General features: G+C 34.8%; 3 protein-coding genes across 3 annotated transcripts; all 3 read right to left on the reverse strand.

The window, feature by feature from the left end:
* Positions 1-356: 356 nt before the first annotated feature.
* Positions 357-2,545, reverse strand: LOC145581211 (replication protein A 70 kDa DNA-binding subunit B-like). The gene is made up of 8 exons (XM_081638261.1): positions 2,399-2,545; positions 1,636-1,876; positions 1,422-1,524; positions 1,196-1,323; positions 1,040-1,118; positions 848-959; positions 579-756; positions 357-475 (listed from the first exon to the last, which is right to left on the reverse strand). Exons 1-8 carry the CDS (start codon positions 2,543-2,545, stop codon positions 357-359), a joined length of 1,107 nt encoding a protein of 368 aa, XP_081494387.1.
* Positions 2,546-10,238: 7,693 nt separating this feature from the next.
* On the reverse strand, positions 10,239-10,727 carry LOC145581213 (uncharacterized). Its single transcript, XM_081638262.1, has one exon. It carries the CDS (start codon positions 10,725-10,727, stop codon positions 10,239-10,241), a length of 489 nt encoding a protein of 162 aa, XP_081494388.1.
* A 136-nt stretch (positions 10,728-10,863) lies between these two features.
* Positions 10,864-12,193, reverse strand: LOC145581214 (uncharacterized). Its single transcript, XM_081638263.1, has 4 exons — positions 11,905-12,193; positions 11,653-11,796; positions 11,386-11,561; positions 10,864-11,298 (listed from the first exon to the last, which is right to left on the reverse strand). The coding sequence occupies exons 1-4, from the start codon at positions 12,191-12,193 to the stop codon at positions 10,864-10,866; spliced, it is 1,044 nt and encodes a 347-aa protein (XP_081494389.1).
* Positions 12,194-15,346: the final 3,153 nt, after the last annotated feature.

Raw genomic sequence — 15,346 nt, forward strand, 5'->3', positions numbered from 1 at the left:
GAAGTTTGCTAACATCCGAAAACACATTAAAGATTCAAATCATTTTGAATTAAGTAAAAGATGTCTGAAATTACCCTATCGGATTTCCTGAAGTTAGAAATTTATCTCTACTTGGTAAATTGTTTATGCCAATTGAGAATTTTTGTAAACAAAATCAAGACAGTGAATTGTTTTCCCCTCTTTTTGTTTTTGGTTTGTCAATAGTCTTGAGTCTTTTAAGAAGGCAACTTTTGGAGTATGTACATTTTTGTAGCATTTTTTAATTGCAAGGAACTTTTAATATGTTATTAGTGCACCATAAGCATTTAAATACAATTTGGAAGCAATGCAATCAGATTAGGAAAAACAGATTTAATTCAGTATAAGTTTAGCAAACTCACAGTATTCTTGATGCTACAAATCTCAGTAGCAGTCTTGCCAAATAGCTTTTCAGTGTCGTCGTTGAAGGTAGTAAACGACATAGTTCTTGTTCCATCTGTTGCTTCAAACTTGAAAGTCACCCTATCAAATACACCAGTTGTTTTGTATTAGTGTGCAACCTTTAATAACAAGCTGATTACTACTTCTCAAGAGTATACCTGTGAGCAGAAACACATTCTGGTTTTTGACACATGCTGCAGAGAAAAGGTGTACCAACAGGGACATGGTACGCTTTGAGCAAATGCTGCAGCCAGCATAGACATTGACCTTTTCCAAATTAGAATCTGGGATAGTCACTCTTATCCAGAAGCGCTCATCCTGCAGTGCATTGTAGGGCTGCAAAAGAAGCACAAAATGAATTCTACTTGATACTTTGTGTGTGACAACATAAGGAATAAGATAGATAAATTTGTGTTTAGGAATAAACCTTCTTCGATTGCAATTCAGCTATTTTGACAAGCTCTTTTTCATTGGATGGAAACCTAACTTTAAGAACTCTAGCTTGTCGGTCCATCAAAGTAGCTAAGGATGTCCTTGTCCTGGGTAAAACAAATTTATGTAGTTAGAGTAGAAATTTAGAAATCTTAGACACTAAATTAACAATTCATGAATAATGCACCATTCTCTAAGGACATTAGCCCTGTCTCCTGTAGGTTCATGGATAATTCTAGTTGACATTCTAAAGGTGAGCGCAAAACCTGCACAAAGTTAACGTGATGAAGGTGTAAATGTGTTGACGAAAAGGCATCATAACATAGAACAAATATGTAATTACCTCTTCGAGTGATAGTTCTCAAAGATGTAAAGCCCACAACCTGGAAACTTGCAGCCCAATTTATTAAGCGCTCACAGTCTTGTTCAGTAAGATTATTCCAAAGGGAGACTATTACAGGTTGATCATTGCTACAAAACATTGCCAATATAAGAAATTGTAAAGACTCTTAGATTTAAATATAATTTTAAAGGGAACTTGGAAAGAGCAGAGATGTATATATATGGACCTCTGATCGGTAACTACAATCTCACGGGCGTAGTTTTTTCTACTAGTATGGTGGATAATTTCTCTAGACCGTTCTTCCACAAACAGCACAACGGTAACAATGTCTAACATCAAACAAAAAGAACAAACAAATTAGTTCTGCAAAACATGGTAGGAAAGTATAATTAGCATGGTATTTCTGAAAGGTAGTACCATATTTGCCATCTGAATCTCACGCGGAATTGATCCTAGTGGTTGATAGTCTGGCACAATAGGTCCACTCTCAACATCCAATCTCTGAATAACAGTCTTGTCATCAATGGTCATTTGTAAGGGAAGTTCATCAGGAACGGTCTTAAATTGGTCTTCCAGCAAAGACACAGGTGCATTAGAAATCTCATACTTCCCCTTGTTCTGTATGACATGTTTAAAGCCTTCAATCTGTTCTCCGAATAAGGTGCAACGAATTTTGTTGTTCTATAAATATAAAGTGATAAAGATTTATTAATCAGCAAATAGACAGTGTGAAAGGTTTATAAGTTAAATTGATCATTTTTAAGAATTTTATGCCTAATGTCAATTACTACAGTGTAAAAATACTCAAAAGAAACCTAGCCATAGATATTACTGATCCATTCTTATATTCTGTAAATAGTTTTGTAACCATAAACTACTTTGATAAGGGAACAAGCAAAATTTATGTAAAAAAAAAAAGGAACACAGTACACATATCCATAACTAAGCTGTATTTTCATGTAAGTAGAGCTGCAATTTCATACACACAAATCAAATGCTTAAATAGCAAAACTATAAATTATAAGGAATGCTCATAGTTCCAATTGAATATTATGTTTTGAAAAATTAATTTACAACTGTAACTAAATTAAGCAATAGGTAAAGGTTCAAAGGCTGTAGTATTTAGCATAAACCAAAACTTTCGGCTTTGTTATATGTAATGTTTTAAATATATTCAATAATAATATAAGAATAATTGGATACCTTATCATCTTGAAGATAGAAATTCTGAAATCTGACTCCTTTTTTGGGAGACACTTGAGGCCTCCACTTGTCTACCACAATGACCTTAACTTTGTAAGACTTTGACTGTGGAGTAAGTTCATCTAAGGACATGCTTTCAAGCTTCATATTTTTTAGCTCTTTAAGTATCTATATTAGTCAAGAGCAACCACTTTAAATAATCTTGGATTAGTTTCTTCTAAGTAAGTAAATTGCTTTCATATATATATGAACAAAGTAAGCACACTGCATTCATTTATATAAGACAAAAGTTAAATTTCGAAGGAGATTGCATTGATTTATATATGGACAAAGCTAAATTAACAATTTATCAGAAGTTTAAAGTACATGTAAGACTACAATAAAAACAACCATTTTAGGTAACTGTCCTTTAATTAATATAAATATGACTAAACAACTTTAGATATTCTAGATTATGTAACATATAATTTATGGTAAATGCTATAATAAATAAGAAAGTAGAAACTAACAAATCTTAGTTTGTCTGATTATTTGATTTGCATTTATGTATTCATGCATGTAGTTATTTATTGCAAGACAAATTTAGTTAATTAACAGACTAACATTTATTTGATTCATTCTATTCTAACATAACACACTAAATTTCATTTATTATATGGTGTACACACTTAATGCTAAGATTATATTGTGGAGTAAGAGTAAATTCGATAGCAGACATGAAAAGAATTGCATTAAAAGCTTAAGAACAAAAGGCAAGCAATGAATACAACAGGGAAACAATATATTAGAACAAAATGTTAAAATTAACTGAAGAGGTTAGAGGAAATCGTACCTTTTAACTTCTGGAATTGATTTCTATGTTCATTTTGGTTGGTAAGCTGTATTTATAGCTCAGAGATAAAATTGAACTACCGTGATTTCTACCAAATACACTCAACAAACAGTACTTTGACTACTTTGGATCACCCTATCAATGAAATGACTGTACATTCACATTCCTCTTTTTTGGGTGCCTAAACAATCTCTTATCCCATGAAATCTGGTCAATTTTCTTAAATTTGAACAAAGCAGTTATAAGACTATTCATAACACCTAATCTTATAAATAGATCTTCAAGAATAGGTGAAAGTAACAGTGACTTTTCCTCTTGTTTTTTAAAATGAGGAAGCTTGGTAGTACAATAATACTATTTACTTTCCTCTTTAAAAGGAAGGTTGCCTATTTTTTTGCCTATATATTTATATTCTAAAATAACAAGGAATGTGCCTTATAGACTGACCTTTGTAAGTAAAAAATAGCTTTAAGATATTTTATTTCAAAATAAACTTAAGTAAATTATGTATCGATATGTTCAGGTCGGGCCAAGGTAAATTTGGGTCCGAGGTCTGAGCAGTTAGGGTTTTCAGGCCTCCAAATTGGTGGCGCAATGTGTATTTGGGAAAGTTTTCTTTGTAAATACACCGGGTAATTGTAAATGTTACTACAATTTGGAGGCCTGAATGTGTCGAAATCATAGGGTATTTCGATACATTTAGGCCTCTAAATTGGTGGCGCAAAAAAATCCGAGGTTTGAACAGTTAGGGTTTTCAGGGATTATATTACATTTCATTCGAGCCTTTTTTTTATAATTTTTTTTATTTAATTATTATTACGGTTTTCTTTTTTTTTTTTTTTTTTTTTTTGAGGTTGGTGTTAATGCAAAATTACAATGTGTAATTAATTTTGTTTTATAAAAATCTTGATCTTAATTCATTTAAAGCTTAATTATAAGAACATTTTAGTCAAGCCATTTCAAATATTGAGTTTTCTTAAGTCAATTTTGGAAATCGAAGTTGTTATGTCAAACAGTTCAAGTCATTTTTGCATTCGGTTAACTCCGGTCAAGATTGATTGGTCTAACAAATTGTATACATTCCGAAGCGCGTTATTTACCGAACCATAAAAAAGCAAGGTACCACAAATAAGACTATTAGAATAGAGTAGCATGGGCAAAGCACAAGTTTTCTTTGTAAATGTTACTACAATTATTTAAAACGAGAGTTAAGTTCACTCTATTTATATACATAATAGAATGAATATAAATAAAATCAAAATTAATGTTTTTGTAATTGGTCAAAAAAAGAGTAATATTATCTCTTTAAAAATAAAGTAATTGCTCAAAAGATAGAATTATGAAAAGAAAACTTGTAAAAGCAACCAGTTGTAGGTACCCATGAACCTATAGCCACGATTAAGCATAATTAGATTGGTTTTTGGCACAATTTCTTATTTTTAGCAAGTAATGTGGGTGAAAACGGTATTAACAATGGCTGCTATAAGTCTTCAAGAGATTATTATGTTATAAGATAATTTTCCTCATAAAAAAATGGTATAAGATATTTACATGTGTGAGGTTAGGTATGAATAAATTGTTTGAATATAAAATAATGCACCAATAGTAACATGCAACTCTTAATACATGTACCAAAAGATAAATTTAGAAGCAAACTATGTTGCTTCCCAAGATCTTTAAACCAAGTGTACTGTTTTATCCAAATATTTAGTAAATCTTTCCTATTCATTTCTTCTGAGGTAAAGAAATTTGTCCAATTCATTATATTACGTAGATTGGTAGGTGTTTTTTTAAAGTTGTGAGGACTATGTGTTAGGTGTACGTTGAATTTACTATAAGATCTTTTCCTTATGACTATATAAGGGATATATATTAGGTGTACTCAGATTTGTGCAATTTTAGCTAATACAAAAAGAGTATGGACCAAATAAATACTCTAAGATCTTTTACTTATGAGGGCTATACATTAGGCGTACTTATAACCATACGATTATCAGGGGTGTAATTTCGTGACGCTTGGGTAATGAACCGCAATAAGTAGCTGACTATTAGATCACTTTCATGTCGCAGAATACAATTTAAAGCAAGTTACAAATTTAGTGGTCTCTGAGAGAGTACTATGTTACTATTAGATCACTTTCATGGTATATTTTCATACATTTTTCATCATTTGTTGATATAAAAAAGACAATTAAATAAATCTAGTGATCAAAATTGGGATTTAACAAACATATAAATGAATATAGATAGATTAAATGGAAATAATTTTCAACTATATATATATATATATTGCGCTGCATACGTATTTGCACTTGCACACATCAAAAAGAGTACTACTGTGTAAAGGTAATTATTTATTAATTAATAATTACCCAAATTATGATCACTTTTTTACCTTAAGTAAGTAGTGTATACAAAATGTAGAGGGCGGTGAGTAAGTCTAAAGTACAGCACATGTTGTATTTCACTAATTAAATTTGTAGTAGGATAGTTATCAGATTTATTTGTATACTAGTTTGTGTTCATCTTTAATTAATCTTAAAAGAATTTAACTTAATGTTGATCATAAAGTAGGACTAATAGTTCTTTAGATCTCAGTATGTTCAACTGTTCTGTTCATTCTTTTTGAAAAATCATATTATATTTAACTTTGTAATTATTCATTATAAAAGATGAAAGCAGTGGAAGGGTTTAAACTGTTAAATTGTTTAGATATGCAATTATTTGTGACAATGTGAAGCTGGTAACAGTACCTTATAATTGTAAAAGGCAAAATTAATAAGAAACAACTTGAAAATATAACTAATAAATAAACAATAAATATATATAAATCTCCTGAATTTATATATAACAGAATCAAGGCAACTTCATAAGCAAAAGCAGTTTGATAACAGGTGTTTTCTAGGAACATACACTACTGTTTATGTTCCTTTAAAACGCCCCAAAATATTTAGCAGAGTTTAATATAAGGTGCTTGGTTAAAACGTATAACACTGTGTATGTTTTTCGCAACCACCCAAAAATAGCCACTACTACATAACACCAACAATTTTGATAGTCTATCTGCTTCAGCATGGTATTGAGAAGCTCAGCTTTAAATAAGCCACTGATGCTAGTGGTGCAGGATGCTGTATTTCAACCAATCAAAAGGCACCACTATGAATAATAGAATAATTTAGGACTGATCAGAGATGATCGTTGAAGAGCCACCTTTCAGAGTTTCTTTTCTTGGAGGGGTGTCAATAGTAAGCTTACTCCCAACATCAAGACGACCACGGTTCTTTGTGGCGGTAGTAAAGCCTTCTGCAGTAAATACTCGTGTCTCGATTTCTTTCTTTGGCGTAGTATCTACAGCTACAGGCTCAGTTGTTTCAGTTTTCTCATAGTAGAATAGAGCAAGTTCTTTGTTTTGTGAACACTTGCTTTCTTTTGAGCAGTCAACCAGGTCAGTTAGTTCTTCATTAATCTTATTCAACGAAGCTCTCTCATCAGATTCAAGTGCTGCACGTTCCAGTTCCAAACCTTTGAGCTGCCACTTCAGCACATTGTCACGGGACAAAGCAGATGTTGGTCCAATCTTGATCAGCACTGGTTTTGTTTGTAACAAATACCGAATGTACTGAAAGGCTGCCTGATCATCCTTCCAAGAAGGAATCATAATCTTCGGTTATACTGCATACACTCAGTTTGTTTTTATTAAATCTACACAGCATCCAGCATATATAAGCACCTACAATATTACATGGGAGGTCAACCGGAGTGCACAGAAAGTGGGAGGCATATGCTTAAAAGTAGAAATAACCTTACTAATTGCAATTATCTTAGAATCTATTTACCATTTCTTTGATGTAGCAAATTTCTGAGGCAGTCTTTCCAAACAACTTTTCAGTGTCATCATTAAGAGTAGTAAATGACATGGTCCCTGTTCCATCCGTAGCTTCAAATGTGAAAGTGACCCTATAAGTTTAGCAACCAAAAAATATATCAGCACTAAAATCTGAACACTAAACTTGAAAAAGTAATGAAAAAACTACCTGTTAGTAGACACACAGTCTGGTTTTCGACACACAGAACACTGGTATTGTGTTCCAAAGAGGACAGTTGTCCATTTTGAGCAAGTGCTGCAGCCAATGTATGCACTGACTTGATTTAGCTCTGGATCTGGAATAGTCACCCTTAACCAGAAGCGCTCATCTTGCAGAGCATTATATGCCTACTTAACATTCACATAATGAAATTAATAAATTATTCCCATGTGCGAACACAAATAATAGTTTAGAGCTGAATCTAAAGCAGGATAACAACCTTCTTAAGTTTGAGTTCATCCATTGTAAGGAGAATCATGTCATTAGATGAATATATCACTTGAAGAACTCTAGCCTGCCTATCCAAGATCATAGTTGCATAGAGTTCTGACCTGAGCAAAGCCAATACAAAGTAGTTCAATAGCAAATCCCTCTCAATTCAAGTATTTTGACAATCATGTAGATAATGTACCATTCGCGGAGGACATTAGCCCTATCTCATTTGGGATTATGAATGATCCTTGTGGTCATTCCAGAAGTAAGTGCAAAACCTACGCAGCTTTAAATGTTAACAAACAGCAGCATCAATTATATGTCATATATTAACAGGAAAGAATGCATGGTCACCTCTCCTAGTCACAGGTCTGAGAGATGTGAATCCTACAACTTGAAACCTGGCAGCCCAATGACGTAGACGTTCGCAGTCTTGTTCAGTAAGAGCATTCCAAACCGAGACAGTGATAGGCTGGGGATTGCTGTCAATACAGTTGAAGTAAATGTGTTTTGAGAATATATACCTTGCAACATTGCCAAGTGCACAATTGGTTATCAATCTAAAAGTACCAGACCTCTGATCAGTAATCACTATCTCCCAAACAGTGTTTATTCTTCCAGAAGCAGAGATAACCTCACGAGGCCGCTCTTCAACAAATAGCATAACAGCAACAACATCTAAGAACAATAGCCCAAAATTAACTCAGTGATCACAGAATGAATTAACAAACTTTAACAACCATACGATACAAAGAGACAGCTAACCGTATTTGCTATCTTCATCTATAGTGCGTGGAATGGACCCTAAAGGTAAGTATTCTGGCAACAGCATACCACGTCCAGGATTTGTAGGATATATGACAGTCCTTTGATCAACAGTTAGCTGTAGAGGCAGCTCACCAGGATTGGTTTGGAATGGTTCATCCAACATAACTACTGGAGCATTAGATATCTCATACTGTCCCTTGAGCTGTATGAGATCTTCATATGCTTCAATTTGCTCTCCCCCAAACAAAGTGCAGCGCATTTTGTTGTTCTGTTCAATTATATTATATGTCAAACATCAACAATATGTATGTAAACTACTACAAATCACATAGTTTTGTCCATTCATAAACCACAACCTTTTGTACATTAATACATAACAAAGCATCAACATAATTAATTTTTGACATGTATTCTCTTACTGTCAACTTATATGTACCTATATATGGCATTTATCCTCTAAATTAATACATTCATTAAAAGACCATCTAAGGAAACTAAACAGAATCCTGATTAGCAACTATGAATACGTTACTTAAGAGCTTTCAATTCCTTCTCCCAAGTATTGCATACCTTGTCATCTTCAAGAACAAAAGATTGATACATGAGTCTCAGCTTGCGAGCCACTTGAGGCTTCCCTTTATCAACAACCATCACCTTGACCTCATAACTGTTTGTCTCTGGAGTTAACTCATCCAAATACTTCCCTTGAATCTCCATATTTAATTTGTAGGTTGTCCAAATCACTACACTTAAAACATAGCCGTTGTTACCAAGTAAACAAAAAATAAAGATCTTGAAAAGCAGTGCTTTAATGCATGAACATTTGACATATACAAAGTAAAAGCTACAAGAGAAGGAATCCCACAGAAATATACAAAGTCTTAGACATTTATGAACACATGTACAAAATTAAAAACACATGAAGATAAACTTGAAACACTCTGGTGAGATTTGTGAATATTTATTCCATTAAGATGTAATAACTCACACTCCTCTATACCTATCACATATTAGTAGCAAAGTAAGACTACAGCTGAAGCATATACAAAATGAATCAATGTAGGAGCTACTGTTGAATAGCGCATCCTAACATGCACAATGCTAGAACTAAGGGAACTTGCACAATGCAACAAAAAGCATTTAGAAAATCAAATCCTAATTTCAAAAACCCAAAAATTAAGCAAACTATTGTGAGAAACCTGAACTGAATTGATGATCAAAAATAATTAAACAGAACATAAAAAAGTAATCCAGCATATTTAAGTAAAAAACAAGTGTTTACACACATTAATCCCTCAACCAAAACAGCACTCCAATATGAGCACACCTATGTAATCTCTGGAGTATGACCACTCCCTACAGTGATCTCAGCTATAGTGAAGTTACCTATATAAGCAACTTAGTACATTTTTTTCTGGAAGAGGATATATGTTACTGTTACTTTAACTAAATGCAATCAGCCTAATTTATAAAGTGGAAGCAATCTTAAATCCATTTAATACAAGATGTCAAATGTTTTGGTTTTTTGTTTTTTTTTTTCTCAAAAGGAAGTATATCACATGTAAATAGCTCTGATCACATTGTATTCTTGCCAAAATGTTTTAATTTATGCACCTATACCTAGGTGTTTTTTAACTTTGAAAAATTCAAAGACAGCCCATATTTAAGTATGTACATGGTAAGGGTTACATTTTAATAACTTAACTACTATAAATGTACTAAATTTTAAATGTGCATCACTACCAAAGTACCAATTAATTACTATCACACATTTTCTTGTTACTAAAAGCGCGTCACATGTAAACTTGTTTAGGTGTTTTATACCCCATCCGATCCTCATTAATCTTTAAGCAAGACTACTGGAAAAGGTTTAATCACCAGCCCTCAATTAGAACAACATTTACCAAACCTAATTATTCTTAGAACAATAAACAAGCTTAAATCAGTTGCCTTCAATTATGCCAGCCAATCGAAGAACATCATACGAAACAACATTTTTAGTATGATTAGGTGAGTATGGTGCTGGAGGAACCACAGTGTGAACAGCTATCTTGCTCGCTTTTTTAGCACGAGACAAGGCAACATAAAGCTGGCCATGAGAAAAGCATAGCCATGGAAGGTGAACACTCACTTGGCTAAGCGCTTGCCTTTGTGACTTGTTAATTGTCATTGCAAAGCTCAATTTTAAAGGAAATTGTTTCTTTTCAAACTGAAAAGGATACCCTGCCGAACTTGTAGGTCTTAGACGAACTCTATGTATAAAATGGGATTTCCCTTTATAATGACCGATGGCAATTTCACACTCAATGACATTTGGAAAAAATCTTTTGCAGATGAGCCTTGTACCATTGCATAGACCTGATGAAGGCAATATGTTCCTTAACAAAATGACTGGACAGTTCTTCTTGAGAACTAACTCGTGCGGGCTCATTCCTCCAGGGCATAGCTTATTAAGAAATTTTGTAGAATGCCCATGTCATCAAGGATTGTATCATAGCTCTTGTACACAACAGGTTCACCAGGGAAATGTTCAATCAAATATGTATTCACAGAATCAACATCATCATTCAATGGAGAAAGAATAGCACGCTCTGTGAAATCTCTGCGGTAAAAGAACTTTTTCCAATTTCAGGGAATGTCCCTTCTATAAGCGCCTTCACAGGATCTCCATCAACAGGCACAGGCTTTACAATTTCATCCGGCAAATTAACATATCCTGATTCAGTCTGTTGCAACTCTCCATTTCCTAAGGCCAACAAAAAAGCACAATACTCAGGATCTTCTCTGGCCCTGATGTTTTCAGTGAGGCGAAACTTGATAAGTTGTGGCCATATGTACGAAGTAACAATACTCGTTTCAACTGCCTCCCGTTGTGTTTTACATGGTACAACTGGCAGAACTTGTCTAAAATCTCCACCGAACACGACAAGTTTTCCACCAAACAAAGACTTGTTCCCACACAAATCTTGGAGAAACAAATCTAAGGATTCAATATTTTCTTTCTAGGCCATAGAAGCCTCATCCCAGATGATTAAAGTTGTTTTTCTGAGCAATGCAGCCAAGCTGCCTTGTTTTGGAACAGCACATGCCAATGATGCATCAGAGTCAACTAGGATTTTAAACCTTGAGTGTGTTGTATGACCAGAAGGAATATTTGCTGCGGCTATTCCTGATGTCGCTGTAGGCAACACAATTTTCTTTAGCAGCCGGATTTCAGCATACAGAGCATTGTACAAAAAAGTTTTTCCTGTGCCTCCAGGGCCATCTATAAAAAAAATCACCCGGTTTGTCTGAAAGGACATGTTGCATAATGTCATTGAATGCATTTTTCTGTGATATATTCAACTACTCTTTACATGTAAGACATTCTGCAGGAATAGGGGCATCTAAAGCGTCAATGATATCCTTTGTTCGCCTAAATTCAGAATCAACATCATCATCGTCATTGTCTAATCCAAACTCTGACAGTGATCTGCCTAGTGCTTCTAAATGTCGTTCAACTGCTCTAATAGTCAGCCGTCAAACCTTTAGCAACTCATTTGGGAATCGATGGTTGAAATCTTCGGACAGAAATGAATAGTATGTAGACCATAAAGTCCTGGGGTCACTTGGTTGTCCATAAACCAGCAGCGTTGCAAAAAGGCGACGTAATGCATCAAGCAACTGCACCTCACATGCCTTTGCCAAACACAGATTTGGCAAATCATCTGCCTCTAATAAGCCTAACTTCAAAGTTGCTTCTTGGAAAGTTGCACATAACTGGCCATTGACAGTTCTCAGAGCTTCAACTGATGCAGGACTCTTAATATTTAGAAGCAATAAGCGTAAATAAAATCGTTCACCTTCAGCTGGAAAGACAAATGCCAAACGACCCACCTGATATCTATCCCTAACCATTCAGTCCATCTTTTGGCAGATGCATCCCATGTGTAATGCTCACAAAACTCATTATAGAAGTACCAAGTTTCGCCAGGCACAGCAGCATTCATCGCAAAAAATTCAGTCAGCATAATACGATGTCGTTTTGATTCGACACAACAACATTTAACTATTCATGCAGATGCAGCTGCAGAGTTTGCTGATTAGGAAGATGCACTTGTAAAAGCAGCACAGGAGGATGCATCTCAAACAGATCAAACGCAAATAGTCTCCATGCAGCTTCACATGGGGAAACCCACCTCCCTGACTGGAATTGTTTAATCTCATCCACTGAGTCACCATTAACAGGTATAACATTGTATGAAATTTTGTCATGGCCCTTGTATACATATTTGTACAAATATTTAACAGCTTTAATTGTTGAACAAACCTCTACATTTATGTGGCAGTCAAACAAAACTGAAAGGTAGGGATTATAAGGAATAACCCATCAGTTGTCAAGCTGTGCACCTCTCACTGTAACTGTTTCACCAGTGTTCCTCCTCCTATAAGTTGGGAACCCTTCATCATTAGTTGTTGTTTCTGCTGAGAAGGCTTTTGGATAGCTATATTTACACAAGGATTTATTACCATTCATACGCATACACGCACATTGTGGATTCAAATGACCACAAGGTCCATGCATCATATGTCGAATTACTATCTTATGTAGCATTGGACTGGTTACAGGAGTTATTTCGGCACAAACAAACTTGTCATATTCCTCGGGGCACTTCAACTTAGATTGACCTTTGAGAATAATCAAAATGTTATTCAATAATTATAGAAAAAAAAAATTAGGTTAAAAAGTACAATACATTGGGTTACATATTTAAAAAAGCTATAGGTTTTAATGTATAAAATTAAACATTAAATCTTTAAGTTTTATGAATATGATTAAATCTTTTTAACAAAACATTATAAACATAAGACGTGCCATTGGAATAGTTGAAGTATAGACCTGGCCATCCTGACCCGACCCGAGTGATCCAACCCGTAAACCGAAAGTTGACCCGAAAATGACCCGAACCCGAACTAACCCAACCCGAACCCGAACCCGACCCGAAATGGAGTTGACCCGAACATGACCCGATGACCCGAAGTGACCCAACCCGAATGACCTGACCTGAAATTGACCCAAAACCCGAACTTGACCCGAAACCCGAAGTGACCTGACCCGATTTTAACCCGAATTAATCGACCCGACCCGAATTGACCCGAATCCTAAAGTGAATAGGGTGAAATGGTGAATTACTTAGTTTAGAGCTTCTTTCTTTCCTAAGTAATAGGTATTCACGATTTTTTTATATTTTTTTAACTTTACTTTATTTTTCCAACTATTTTTGTAAGTGAATTTATTTTGGTGACCCGACACAAACTTGACCCGAATAGACCCGACCCGAATTGACTCGACTCGAAATTGACCCGACCCAAAATTGACCCGAAAATTAATCCTAAAAATTGACCCGACCCGAATTGACCTAACCCGTATAGACACGACCCGAACTTTGAAACCCGAATCGACCCGACCCGAACATTTGCTGACCCGAACTTGACCCGACCCGAATGATCCGATTGCCAAGTTTATTGAAGTATAATGAACATGAGGTTATGGGTTCAAATATTAATGCTAATAATTGTTATTTTTTGTTTAATGAATAATAGTAATCTTTAATTATATGGCATGGTACCACATCATCTGTTTACTAATGGTGACACATGGCGAGTCACATTGAGTTTTAAAATACTACCTTCGATTTTTTTTTAGTTGCAACTTTGAAATATTTTATATCTCTCAAATAATACCCCAAAGTTGCAACTAAAAAAAATCGAAAATACGTAGTATATATATAGATTTAGATAGATTGTACTCTCAATCATTGAATTAATGTTAACATGTCTCTACTTTATATATTTTTGTAACAACCGCACATAATATCAAATGTAAAAAACAAAAGGAACAAAAGGAATAACACATAAAAAAGATATTTACTCATTGTAAAAGTTTGAGTGGATAAAGTGCAATCCTAGAAGTTGTATATAACCACCCATAGCTAATCCAAACCTCCTCAAATTTCACTTAACCACCGAAAAGGCCAAAATCACACTTCCCACCCACTCAAAACCAGCCCACTTATGGTCCCAACTTCCCAAAACTAGCCCCACTATCCCCGAAAACCATACCCATGCAAACCATCCCCCTAGGCCCCACCCCACTCAAACAAAACTCAACACACTTCGAAAATGAAAATCAAGCAAGATATTTTAAAAATTCAAAGTTTTTTTTTTTTTTTACAAAGATCAATACTCCCTCCGTGTTTTAATAAGTGTTACAATTTGATCGACACATAGTTTTAGGCAATTTAATTGATTTAAATAAAATAAGAGGTAAGTGGGGTTGTTGGAGTATTGAAAAATTGAAAAAAAAAATATAGTGGGGTTAATAGTTTATTGAAAAGTAATGAATGTGAGAGGAGAGAGATATGATATTATAATGTAGCTTTTTGCCAAAAAAGAAAGTGTATAACACTTATTAAAACATAGCCGCATTTAGTAAGTATAACACTTATTAAAACACGGGGGAAATAACAAAGAAACAAACAAAACAACAAATACAAGCTAAAAAGACCAGCAGAGGAAATGGCGATCACGAGCACGGATAGCCAACCAGTATGTAGGAGCAACCCAACTTTGTGGTACCTTACAAAGTTGGCAAACAGAAAAGCGTGGAAGAATCCCCCAAATCTCCTGTAATAACCACAAACAGGAGATATCAGTAGAACGTGAATGCTGAAACAAGGATACCAGAGCAGCGCGGTCCGTATAAATGAGAAGACAAAGAAAATCCTGACAAATGGTAGCTCGAAGTGCCCACGGAAAAGCTTGTAAATTCCGCCTGTAGAGCAGTAGCAACTCGACCCTTCGCACAACCTCCAAGAACCGTATCCGACAAAACCTCTCGAAAAACCCAACCAACACCTGCACGGTTATCCTGGCAAAGCCAAGCACCACCAAAGATCAGACAATGAGAGACGATCTGAGGCACAACCCTACAGACACAACGGCATCAAATCATGAGGAGGAGAAGGAGAGTGTCTGGCCATCGACAGGAGGTGTTGTTGAAATTCACGA

Source organism: Chenopodium album, chromosome 15 (assembly GCF_948465745.1).
Source record: "Chenopodium album chromosome 15, dcCheAlbu1.1, whole genome shotgun sequence".
NCBI lineage: Eukaryota > Viridiplantae > Streptophyta > Magnoliopsida > Caryophyllales > Amaranthaceae > Chenopodium > Chenopodium album.

Bases quoted from the DNA above. Each gene is read 5' to 3' on its own strand.
- LOC145581211 (XM_081638261.1), bottom strand. From the start codon at position 2,545: ATGAAGCTTGAAAGCATGTCCTTAGATGAACTTACTCCACAGTCAAAG. The intron at 1,877-2,398 runs GTATCCAATTAT...TTATATTTATAG, and splicing joins TCTATCTTCAAGATGATAAG to AACAACAAAATTCGTTGCAC. The intron at 1,119-1,195 runs GTAATTACATAT...AACTTTGTGCAG, and splicing joins GAGAACTATCACTCGAAGAG to GTTTTGCGCTCACCTTTAGA.
- LOC145581214 (XM_081638263.1), bottom strand. From the start codon at position 12,193: ATGGTTAGGGATAGATATCAGGTGGGTCGTTTGGCATTTGTCTTTCCA. The intron at 11,797-11,904 runs GTGACCCCAGGA...CTATTAGAGCAG, and splicing joins GCTGGTTTATGGACAACCAA to TTGAACGACATTTAGAAGCA. The intron at 11,562-11,652 runs GTAAAGAGTAGT...TTTTTTTTATAG, and splicing joins TCCTGCAGAATGTCTTACAT to ATGGCCCTGGAGGCACAGGA.
- LOC145581213 (XM_081638262.1), bottom strand. From the start codon at position 10,727: ATGAGCCCGCACGAGTTAGTTCTCAAGAAGAACTGTCCAGTCATTTTG.